Source organism: Pagrus pagrus, assembly GCF_965226575.1.
Source record: "Pagrus pagrus genome assembly, chromosome: 24".
Lineage (NCBI taxonomy): Eukaryota > Metazoa > Chordata > Actinopteri > Spariformes > Sparidae > Pagrus > Pagrus pagrus.
In genome coordinates, this window is record NC_140206.1 from 17,847,805 (window position 1) to 17,860,656 (window position 12,852).

Below are 12,852 nucleotides of genomic sequence, written 5' to 3' on the forward strand. Positions count from 1 at the left end.
CCCAGAGTTGAGGCTGCTCTGCCTCAACTCTGGTAACTGCTGACTGTTGCTAACCAGCTGCTTCTTGATAAACACCTCCGGACTGGGACTGTAGGCAGCCTCGGAGAATGATGGAGGCCAGTTGCAGTACCAAAGTGGTTATGGAGTTTCCACATTACAGATGCGGGTAGCTTTGTTGCTCAGTTAACCGCTAACTGCTGCTAACCAACAGCCTCTCAATGAACAACTCTGGATTGAGCTTGAACACAGCCTCCGAGAAAGATGGCGACCAGTTACAGTACCTACATGACACCGTTTATAGAGTTTCCTGACAGACAGATGCATGTAGCTGTTTAATGTTGATTATGTTACCCAGTTAATGTTAGCATGGTTACCAGTCCTATTAGCTGACACCTTGGTACTGTATTGCCTGTCAATATCTGCAAGTCTCTCCCTAGCTGCCTGTTTTATCAGGAAAGAGGTCATAATGCTGCAGCAAATAGTACTGTTCTAGTCATTTCATGAAAAGTTTAAGAAAATAGACCCTCTGAGGGCTTTAATAAATCTCACTCGGATGGTTGAGAAGCAGGTAGAGACTTTTCTAATAATGAGCCCAAGGATTGGCTCCAAATCCAAATATTGTTCTGATATTCTGCTCCTGATTCGTCCTGGCTTTATCTGGCATTATACTAGAGCTTTTTTTTTTGCATGCACACCTTTTGAGTCTTATCCTAGCTCTTCTGCTTCTATCAACTTTAATGCATTTCACCTGGTTCCCACAAAATATGTGAATCTTTCTGCGACCACATTTGATCCAACAAATTCATACAGACATGGACACTGCTTAACAATGGCAACAGCAATTCTAGATTTCTGTCATCAGATAAAGGGGTGGTGAAGTTGTGCAACAGCTTAGCACACAATATGGCAGTACATCTGCTCAGCAGTCACACAGCTACATTCAGCAACGTAATTACACTGCATCTGTCCTCCAAGCAAAAGCAAATTTCACATTCATTCCTTCCTTCTTTGCCGTCTATCCAGTTCACATTGTCGACTGTAAACATTTTAATTGAATGGCATCAGTTTGATGTTGTGATGAGACAATGGGAAAGTGAAGAGAAACGAGGACATTACAGCAGGCCAGCTGCTACCCCCAGATGCACCCAGGTTACAGCATTAGTCCGTCCGGGATCACTGGCGTCCTGCTGGCCAGTCCATTACACACAAATAAAGCCATACAGTGCACTGGATGAAAGTCCAATTTTGGTGCAGCGAATTGCATACAACATATTATTCCAATTGAAGTCAGCACAAATGGATGGATGGATGGAACAGGCCATTAGCCAGCATGTATGTTAAGCAAATTTATCCCATGAATTTAATTGTTACATCTGTCTCTAAAGCAAATGTATTTATCACAAATTTCCTAAACTAACTACAATAATGTTTCCTACATAAAATTTGTGTGCATACTAATTTGTTTATGAAAATAACCCAGTGAGCAGGTCTAGATCACGTCTTTTAGACGTCATTTATGGACATCCTAGACATCCTCTGGGGAACCAGAATAAAACATTTTTATACGTCTTTTCTGGACGTTGTATAGATGTTGTATAGATGTTTATATGGCGTCTGTCGACTAATTCTGGCTGTACGTGGACGTCCAGATCATAGCCAGTATGAACATCTATTCTCAACTAATTCTGGATGTCAGTGGATGTCTAGATTATGGCCTGACTGGACGTCTTTTCTCAACATCATTTATTGACTAATTCTGGCTGTTAATGGACGTCCAGATCATGGCCTGGCCCGACGGACATGATATCAACCTGTTTTGGACGTCCACAGACGTTGCCTGCTCAGTGGGAAGGTACAGGGGTAATCGAATTCTGTATGGATCATACTCACTAGCAACTTTTTTCTTTTTTCCACTCCAGAAATTGTGTCATGCTTAATGAATGGTCATACCTATTAGTGGCACAGACAGCTTGCTGTTAGAGAGGTGTGAGATACAATGAATTATACAAATGGGAACAATGGTGCATACTTTAACTCTCCTCTAAGGCATTCATAGTGTTACACTTACACAATGCACAATAATGGCATGTTTAAATTCAAGTGACAGAGCTTCCCTTTGGCTTTAGGAATTATGACCCTTGTCCATCATGAGCAAAGGAGGAATCATTGCGATGATATTATAGAGCAACAAAATCTGCAGAGGAGGAGGTCACAGAGGAGGATGAGTCAACAAACACCTGACTTTAATTCAGGAGGCTTTTGTTTCCTGTTTCCTCCCACTCAAACTCTTTGGGTTTGTGTTTGATCATGAACACATACAGTTCCTAAACATAACCAAGCAGTTCTTTTAACCACAACGGTGAAGGTTGCTTAACCTCAACAAAGTAGTTATCACAACCAAAAAAAAAGTTTCCCTTGCCAAGTAATCATTTTAACCCAAGCCATCATGTTGACCCTGACCAAGTCGTTTAATCCATAGAGGTGAAAGATCAGAAAACACTTTTTTCTTGTAACAGTCAACATTTTTCTCAGAGCACTCACAATTTAAGGTGTGATGACAATCAAGGGAAATGACTGTTGAGCCTGTCCTCATCAGAAAAACAACCATAAGTCGAAAATGAAAGACTGTTGACCCATATTTACGTTTGTTGGTAGGCAGCAGCCTCTAGTGGCCGTAGTAGTTATTACAGTTGAAAAGTAGGAAGTGAGGAGAAGTGGTATAAGTTATTATATATAAGTTATTTGTAACTTAGCGTTTGTAAGATAATTTACAGAAATTAGTGATTTTTACCATGTAGTTTAAATGCTTAAACCTAACCAAACTGCGACCATACGACAAAGGCCCGGAACACGTTGCCCTGGTACACAACAGCTATGTTGTTTTGGGAATTGTGATATATTTTGTTTTGGGACGCTGACCATTGACTTGTTCAGTCATTTAGGTATGAGAATGTGTTGGACTGTTCATCTGAAACAAGAGAGGCGGCTCCTCAAAGGTAATCAAGGCCGCTATAGCATCAGTGAGAACTGACGAGTGTATATCAGGGCCGGCTGTAGCTCAGTGGGTAGAGCAGGTGACCAGCAACCAGAACATCGCTGGTTCAAACCCCAGCTCTCCTGAGCGGAACTGAGCCACAAGCTGAACCCCAAATTTGCTCCTGATGTGCATCAGGTTAACTGATAGGTTACATGCAAAATCACTGGTGTGGCCTCTTAATTGGCTCCTGGATTAAAACCTATAGGATATATACACCATGCATGAAAAGGGGAGCATTGCCCAGATGGTATATGTCTTGTAGACATGGGCTCAACAAATAGAAGCTACATTGGAAAGACAAACAAATAGAAGCTACATTGGAAAGAACTGCTAACTGGGAAGACATTGGTGATATTGGCGTCTCACCAACGACCTCCCTATTAGCAAATGCTCCCCATACTATGTTTCTTCACCGAAACCCAGGCTCAAGTGTACTATATGGTAATCCTGCCCTGGATAAAAGAAAGGTTATTTCGAAAATAATGGCTCAATCCAGAGACCTACAAGAAGATATATTAATGGAAGGCAGACATTTTTAGATATTATGTGGAGGTGCATGTTAAGGCAATGGATTTAGAAATTCAGCTGGCATAGGTCCCATGGTCCATGGTGCTGCCGTCTCCTCTGAGTCACTCATTTACATGGGCAACAAGTGATGTAGAAAATTCCTCAGGTCAGGTACTTCGTGCTGCAACTGATGAGAGAACTATTGAGGAGACTGAATGTGAGCTGAGGACATTTTTCCAAAGTAAAACATGTTGAGGGGGATTTCTGGAGGCCACTGCTGCCACCTCAGTTCCTCACCACTTAACTGAATATATATTGACTCTGAAGATTTCATATTCATCTATTAAGGCTCCAGCTACCCAGGGAGGGAAATGCAATCAACTGGCTTTGCTGCTGAGGTATTTACCTGCATTTTAATTCATGTTTGGGGAACACAGCAGAGGTTCTCAATGCAGCTGCTCACAGCAGGGTTTGCGCAGCGCCTAAACACCTCACCCCTCTCTCCCATACCCCAACCCATTCACACATGTACACATGAAACCTTCATCTCTGCCCACTCCCATTTGGTGCACTACCTTGTCACCGTGACGATCGATATGCCTCGGTAATGGCTGCCTGGAGAGGGGAGCTCTTGAATGACAGTTCTGGGGCCGTGGTTGAGTGATGGAGCGCTGTTGCCAGCTTAATTAACTTCCAGTCGAGTCTCCGGTATTCACATTCAGCACCCCCCACCACCACCCCCTACCGTCATTCTCCCTGCTTACATCCCCCCCTCCCCGCAGCAACCCAGCACCCTCCTCCACTCCATTACCCTAAGCATAAACAACATGCCAATTAAAAGGGTGCCTGCACATTCACACTGCTTTGTTTGCACACAAGTCTCAAAATAAATATTCATCTCAGTATGTATAAGGCTTGTTTGCCGGATCATATATTATGGATCAAACAATTTTGCTAATGAAAGAAACTTTTCCCCATCTCATAAAAAGAATTTTACACATCAGCCTGTACTTACGGGGGAGCCTTGCAAATGTCACAGGAGATTGCATGGAGACATCCATTGTGCCTCAGTAACTGCAGATTACTATTAAAGATTTCAATTTTCCCCCTGTCACTTCAGTTTTAAGTCAAAAGCTAATTTGCTTGGCTTGTTGCAAAGGGGATCAATAAATTGAATAGTGAGAAGGGAGGTGAGGTGGTGCTGATGGGGAGGCTGATTTCAAGGCAGTTTTACTGAATGCAAGATGCTCAGAGTCTGGATGCGAGTGTCAGGGGAGGCCTTGTAACCACGGCAGCAGCTCTCTTTGCTATTCAGCTCAGAGGCGCGTCTTGTTTTCCCTTACGGAGCACAACAGCAATTCACAAAGGCCGAAACAGTCAGAGAATTTAGCTTAGCTGGCAGAGCCCAAACTGTTTGCAAATGCAATTCAATGTTTCAAAAGTTTCAAGTGCTAGATTGCTGGTATTGATTGAGTCGAACTCAATAAGAACGATACAGCTGCATCACTACAACAGTCAATTTACTTTCTCCAAAATGGGGGACTTCATTGTATCAGAAGAACAGTGTAATGAAGGTAAACAAAGAGTGAGGTGGGCCGACATTACCAGTACTATAATGGTGTACATGGTAATTCAAATTCCATACAGATTTTCACAGTATAGTTCTCTCTCTTAATGCGTCAAACACAGGAGCCTGGTCAGTGGTCCTACGTCCCACATTCTAAGTTTGATGCTGTTGTTGGAGTGGTTGGGAGGGTTGGATGGTTCATACACAGGACTGTTCCTCCGGAGACCGGGTTTAATGTCCAGTTTATAACTGAGTCAAGAGTGATTTATTTAAGTTATGTGACGTAAGTTAGTTAACGTACCTGACGTCACTTAATCACAGCTGACAGTATGTATAATGGTGCCCTAACAGGTCAGGCTAAAGGCAAAGGCCATGTAGGTGGTAGCCTAAGACTCCACGTTCAGCTGTATACGTAAATAAATAAAATAAATCAAAATTTGCCCGTGGGTGCCCTTCCTCATTTTTTGCCTGGAGGTGAAAAAAATAAGAAATAAATGAAGAGAGAAAGAAAGTAAAAGACACTTTGCACTCATGTTCTTCTCAATTTTTCATCTGCCTGCACTTGTTGTGCACATCACAGACATCCTGTCATGAGGCAGATATGTACTTTCACATTTTATTTCATTATTAAATGGTCCAAGCCTTCAAGGCAAGCATGAAAGAAAACTGAGAAAAAATGAGGAAAAGAAGGCCTGATATTGAGTTTTGTCGTCCTTGGTTAACCTACAAATTTCATTTTGTGTGTTCAGGTTTTTTTATAGCCGCAGCTAGCTCAATAACAATACAGCTCTCTTGCAATGATGCTATCATAACCAGCTATCAGACTCAGGTAAAGATTGAAGGGAATATATCTGAATACATTTTCCTGAAGCCCAGACGGGACAGCTGAACTCCCACCTACAACACACTCATAAACATATACGTTCAGCCAATTAGTTGTGGTCTCTGTGTAATAGATAAAACACAGCTCTGTTATCATTATTATCAAAATTCCACTATTACACTACCATTTTCTACTTAAATGAAAAAATGTTGTATCTTGTCATTGTGAACATGAAAAGGATCTTGTAAAAACAAGAAAATGAGCACAATTTAAAATTTCCATCATTCATCATTGTACCTGGTTGGACCTGCTGCTTCACTGACAACTTATCATGAAATAATTATTCAGTAGGCTCCCTCCATATATAGATTTGGTTTAAATAATTGTTTCCTGTGGTGTCAGATGATTTCGTGTTTTGAACCTCATTACATAAGAGATCAGGTGTTAAATACTCCAGTCCATTAACGGAGGCATCCCGACATGTTTTGTATTTACAGCTTTGTGGTTACAAAATTAATTATAACATCACTTTCACACATACACTTGATGCTACCGAGGAGCAGCAAGAGGCCCATATTGCAAAGACTGTGGTTGTGTGTCATCCTTTTAAATCTGTGAAAAAAATATAAATTAAATTACTTTTAATTGTAAAAGCGGGGCCAAAATTTGTGCTAGTAACTTAAATATGAGTGAATGTTGCACAAACCGCGCTCCTACCCTGCCCTAACACTTCATCCTACCCCAGTTGGGACACCCTAGACGTGAATGCGAAAAATGGAGCGGTAGGGCTAAGTGATAGGGGCAAGGGGTGTATTGACTGGGCTTACAGACTAACGTTAGATTAAATGGATTATATTGTTACACTATAATTTAGATTTTTTTTTTTAAATCAGCCTTTGTGTAATGTCGCTGTTAATACATTTTATACGCAGATTTACAAAATGTGATCCAAAAGCACAGGCTCTTTGACCATTAAACCTTAATTTAGCTGAAATGCTATCTATTCATTGTTGTGTTATAAGTGCCTGTAAGCCTAACTGTACACTGTAATCATATTAAGTCTCACATTCCTGCATTCAATGGTTCCCCTTCAGTTTGGGAAGCATTTTCTTCGCTGTTTTTTGTTTATTTTTCAAAATTGTATCAGGAAAGGGATATTATGGGGATTATTGGACACTGGCTTTTAATGTGAAACTGTGCAGGAAGTGTGGAGTTTCACTGGCGGTACCTGAATAGCAATCCAAATAGTGTCGAAGTAGAAGGAACTGAAAGTAACTCAGAATATGTTAACAGTATTTCTGCAGTTCAGCTAAATACATTTGAGAATGTTCAGTATAATCAAACTAACATGCACAGACATTTGCACACACAGCACACACAACCATCAAATTAAACCTCCCAGGTTTCTTTTTTTCTCTTTTTTTAGAAAATACTGTGATATTTTATTAAAAATGTTGCAGAAAAAGTTTATACAGGTGTCCAGCCAGAAATATCTCTATTATCACTTAAGGCAAAACCGCAAACAAATATAAGACAAACTAAGGATTTTAAAACTCTACATTAAAACCCTTGTTATCATGACTGGTTTAGGGACCAAATGGCAAGAATATATCTTTTATAGAATTTACAAATGTAGCTTAAAATCTTCTGGATGTATTTCCATTTTTTTTTATAATAGGATGCAAAACGGAACGAGAGTTAATGGTTACTTCTGTTGTAATTTTATAATAATTAATATCATTAATATTTACACTCATTCACTTGCTTTTGTAACCCAAAATATCACAAGCCTGGCACAATACTTTACATATTGCTAGCATATGACAATTTGAAATATCTAACATATATTTCTTTACAAACATATCCAACTAATATTGATACAAAAAAATCACTGCCTTTTTTATTTCTAAATAATACATTGCTGGTCACATTGTAAGCTCAGGCAGTGCTGAGATTGCAAGACAGAAAAAGCCCACAAAGAAAACTATTGGAAGCATAACAGGATGACAGCAGGTGATGGGATCAAGTCAGTCCTCATTCTCAGAGATGAGATGTGTCTGAAAATGGAGAGTAAAGCTCTTCCGGGACATGCAATGTCTAAAGAGTGGAAACAAAGCAAATGTACGAGACAGTATGTGATGACCTGCAGACACACAGTGTGCAACTCTCCAAGGATGGGATTGTGTTCGCATTTTGGTCGTTCTGTGAGAAAATGAATGCAACACGGGCTGTAATCAGAAAAAGAATGAAGGGTGTTTGGATATATTTACACGCATCTAAACAGAAAGCACAAGCTGGAAAAACCCAAAAGATCTCAGCCAAAATAAAAACAATAATAGGAGGAACTCCTTTAATATAATTTTTTCTTTTTTAAAGTTTTAAATTTCCACGCACAACTATATACCTTTTTTTCTTTTTCTTTCTTTTCTGTTTTTTACAAAGTTTTCATAAATACATTTCAGGCTGGGGTGTAGAATTCTGTGCCCAAGTCAGGTGTCCGATGCATGAAGGATCATGAAAAGATGATGTTCCAGATGTTTAATTGTTGCTTTTCAACAACTGATGCCACTGACCTCCTACTGTTGCCTATATTTATGGCACAAAAGCGTCTGCAAAGGCTTCTTTGTCACACAGAAACAGTTAATTTTGTGTTGTAAGAATATTAACAGTCATCCCCTGGTTGCCTTGTCTTTTGGTAAAACTCCTCGAAACCTTCCATGAAGCTTAGCTCCAAATAGAGTTATTACTATAGTAACATTCACTTTGAATATTTTCAATTTAAATTGTATATACTTTTCAAGAAGGCATGGTAGCAAAATAACATCTGCTGAGTCTGTGCTTCACACAGTTTTATCTTGTCATATTTGCCTTGCGAGGTTAGTGGCTGATCCAGAGGGAATCAAGCGGCATCCTTTCCCAGCGGAGCTATACCCGTGTGGTGGAGTGGCCGTGGGGTAAGTTGGTACTGTTCTGGCTGCCACCGAATGTATTGAAGTTGTGCAGAGGCTGCATGCCAGCCAGCGAGTTGGGGATCATGGTGATGGTGCTGGGCGTCATCAAGGGTATGTCGTCGGGCGACCGGCGCAGAGTGAGGGTGTAGTCGGGTGGGCACGTGAGACGCAGTGTGTCATGGGTCTGCATCGACTCACACTCGTGGTGGTGCTCGTGCTCCAGCTGCTGCTGCTTCATCTGCAGGGACATCAGCTCCTCGCTCTGCAGGTGGGCCACATCGTTGGCTGTGGAGGGCGTGTTGGTTGGAGCAGAGTTGCGTTGCGGGGTGGGGACACGCCGATTTGAGTCATGCCTTCTCTTGTCTTTCTTGTAGTAGAGTGCAGCGAAGGCGAGGATGTTCAGAAAGAGCAGGGACGCTCCAACTGCGATGGTGACGCTGAGCTCAGTAGAGTAGTCCCTCTTGGTCTCAATTACCACGGTCGACTCATCAGTCAGGTCGCCACTCTTGTGCTGGTCGGTTGTCTGTTTGGTGTTGGCAGGTGGGACCCCTGGGTGACGGGTGGTGGATGGCCAGTTGTTTTTGCCAGGGAACCGTTTGGTGTAAGGGTAGGGGGTGGTGTCCTGTGGTGGTATCTTGGTGGTGGTGGATACATATTGAAAAAATTCATTGATGTTGTGGAGATGCGGAACTAGTTCTAACCAGAAAGCAACCTTGGTCGCGCGGTAGTGGTCTCGGACTCGTGGTTTGAGGCCAATGTGAAGGTAGAGTTGGTCTTTGGGGTTGTACTTAGTCCAGGCTACCTCCTCAAACCGGTTGGGTTTTGTGTGGATGAACTTTGTATCCTGTGGAACTGGCTGGTTTGGATCCCTGAAACAGGAAAGCAGAAGAGACCAAAATCAAAGACATGTAATCAAATGACTAAACTGTTTTTATTTACCTGTGGCCTATAGGGCTGGACAATTTATATACGTAGAGATTAACAACAAGTTCTCACTCCCAACTCGTCAAATACAACAGCTTGGTCAGTGGCCTCATGCTTTAAACTATGATGGTCTACCCTTGTAGTGTCAGTTTTGCACGTTAAAGGGTTTGCAGTCTAGGCAGCAATTGTACATATGCAATGTCGATTTAGACTTGCTTTGGTGGGGTTTAGGCAACAAAATAACTTGGTTAGGTTTAGGAAAAGATGATCCTTAGGGTTGTTAACTAAGTTATGTTGCTTATGCTAGTTAGCTTACTTACATAACATAAAAAACAAATCACTCATCCCAGTTGTTGACACAAAGGACTCTTCAAGAAATGATGCTAGAGTGGTAACTACAGCGTCAAACTAAGAAGTATAGGGCCACTGACCACGATTCTATATTTGACATGCTGGGAGTGAAAACAGGCTATTAAATCTCTCCAAATCCATTATGACACAGTTAACATGCATTAATGAGACAATAAATAAATAAATAGATAACATAACATAACCTAATGATCATATTTAAAACACTGTAAATTGGCTTTTTTAATCATTTCCACGCAGCATGATCACACAGATGAGAGAGTCTAGAGTCAAAGCCTTTCTTGTATTTTTCCACTCCCTCTGTTCAGGCTCAAGCTACACGTTTCTAGGTGACTCACAATTTGAATGCACAAGCCGACAGAATGTTCTGTGTCCTTTATAAACCAATGAAACGTTTCCAGGTCTGTTGTCACATTTTCTTAATATTCAGTCTCACCTGGGGTGTTGTTTTTTTGTAGTTTGGAAAAGAGCTGCCTCTCTAGTGACTTTGTGGGAGCAATTTCATTAATTTTGGAGAGGTGAGGGGGAGTGAAGGCTAGACAACAACCTTGGATAAGACGCACTGGAGTGTTTGTGTATCTGTGTGTGTGTGTGTGCGGTTGTGTGTGTGTGTGTGTTTTTGGCATTGTGTGAGTGTGTGTGTGTGTGGGCAGGGTGTAAATCTGGATACTTAATAGGAAGGAGTCATTTAGAGTCATGCATTGCACTTTGGGGACTACCAAGGGACGCCGACAAACTCCAGCTACTGTATTAGCGACAACCAGTCAGGGTTAGGTGTGTTTGTGCATTTTGTGGATGAAAAGGTACTGAGTGGTTATAAATAGATGTATATACATGAAAATGTGTATGTATACATGTGTATGGATGTACAGTATGTGTACAGGAGTGTAGGTAATGTCAGCCTGTTCTCACTCCAATGTGTAAAATACAGCAGCCTGGACAGCGGCCCTACACTTCCAAGTTTGATGCCGCAGTTACCCCTCTTCATTTCTGGTGTCGACCCACTAGTGCAGTATTATAAAGAGCAAGTTAAGACCATGTTAGGGGTGGTTGGTGTGGTTACACGGGTTATACACAGGACTTTACCTAAGGAGACCAAGACTCAAGTGTAAAGATTGATATGTTTTAAAGTTAATAGTAACTTCTGTAAATTACATAATGTAATGTATTTTGAATAAACCTATGAAATAACGTTTCTTATTTTACCCAAAGCATGATCTTTTCCTAAACCTAACCAAGTAGTTTCGGTGCCTCAACCTAACCAACTGCAACGTTTTACATATATAATGTTTGTGAAAATTTGTCAGCAATCTTTGTCTTGAAAGTCTAACCTGACTTTGCATAGATTATTTTTAACTTGACCGCAGACCGCATCATAGTTTGAAGCTTAAGGTCACCGACCAAGTTGCCATATTTGAGGAGTTGGAAGTGGGAATGCGTTGGCATGGTTCAGTCTATGCATGGCAATATTGATATGTAATAGATGTTCACAGCCTTGAATCTGAATTATTGTAAGTCACCTTGACAAGAGTGTCTTCGAAATAAATATGTTTTAGTATAAAGTCTTATTATGTCTTTATGCCAAAATGCCTTCTGGCATAAAGCTCTCATAATTATGACATCGTCCTAATTAGGCAATATCTCAGTTTTTCTTTCCTTCAGTGAATACAGTGCACTTCCACACTTTCTAGCAATTTGGTATAACTGACATTATCATCCCAACTGAGAACATCACAAACTAGCATGGTTTGTGCACAGCCCAGGACAGGAATGCTCTGCAGTGTGATTAAAACCGCCCAGAACATCACTGGTGCCCCTCTCCAGAGTATCGGTGATATCGCTGAAGAGAGGTGTCTGCACAGAGCCCAAAGGATACTTAAAGACAACACCCACACCAGCCACAGTCTGTTCAACTTGCTGCCATCTTGCAAAAGAATCCACTGCCGTACCACCAGACTACAGAGCAGCTTATTTCCTCAGACTGAGACTCCACAACCCTTCATTTTGAATATATATTTTTTTAAATGATTGTTATTTATTTATCAGGGAACATTGTGAGCCAAACCTTTGGTTCTTGTACAGGATAATTATCTGGAGTGAAGCAATGCATCAAGACTCCTGCAGAGTCATCACATCTGAACCCTATAGAATCTGTTTGGGTGGTGTTGTTGGTTTTAAAAATGATCATAACTGCGCACAAACCGGAAGTTCGGTCAGCTATGTCTCCCAAAAGACGTCTATCACTTGGACAAAGAGTTGTGAAACAACACAATCACAGTTTTTTTTACAGGTTGTGCCACTGATTGTGCAGAACAAAGGAGGGCAGAGAGGGAAGTAAATCAGCAAATGCGTCAACAGACCTCCACACACACACCATCTGCTTGTGCCTCTTTGTAACTGCCTATTTTTGAATTACAGCATTTCAATTTTTGTTCGTTTTTTCAATTGAGCCACAGGCCCACTGCTTATTTGCTAAAATAAATAAATGGCTGCATTTTATAGTGCTTTTATCCAACACTTCAACAATTTGCCTCTCATTCGCCCATTCACACACCCACACACACACGCACACACACACACACACACACACACACTCACGCACACACAGACACACACCAATGGCCCATTGCTCAAGGATGACATGTGCGCACATGGAGCCACAGCCTTCATCTGA

General features: G+C 41.2%; 1 protein-coding gene across 1 annotated transcript in view; it reads right to left on the minus strand.

Annotated features, from left to right (window-relative positions):
- Nucleotides 1-7,347: 7,347 nt before the first annotated feature.
- The window catches only part of nlgn4xa (neuroligin 4 X-linked a), a 112,665-nt gene continuing 107,160 nt past the window's right edge, over nt 7,348-12,852 (minus strand). Inside the window, exon 6 of the mRNA XM_084347020.1 lies at nt 7,348-9,754. Within this exon, the coding sequence (XP_084203146.1) occupies nt 8,860-9,754 (895 nt within the window). The 3' untranslated portion in view covers nt 7,348-8,859. The remainder of the gene's footprint in view (nt 9,755-12,852) is intronic.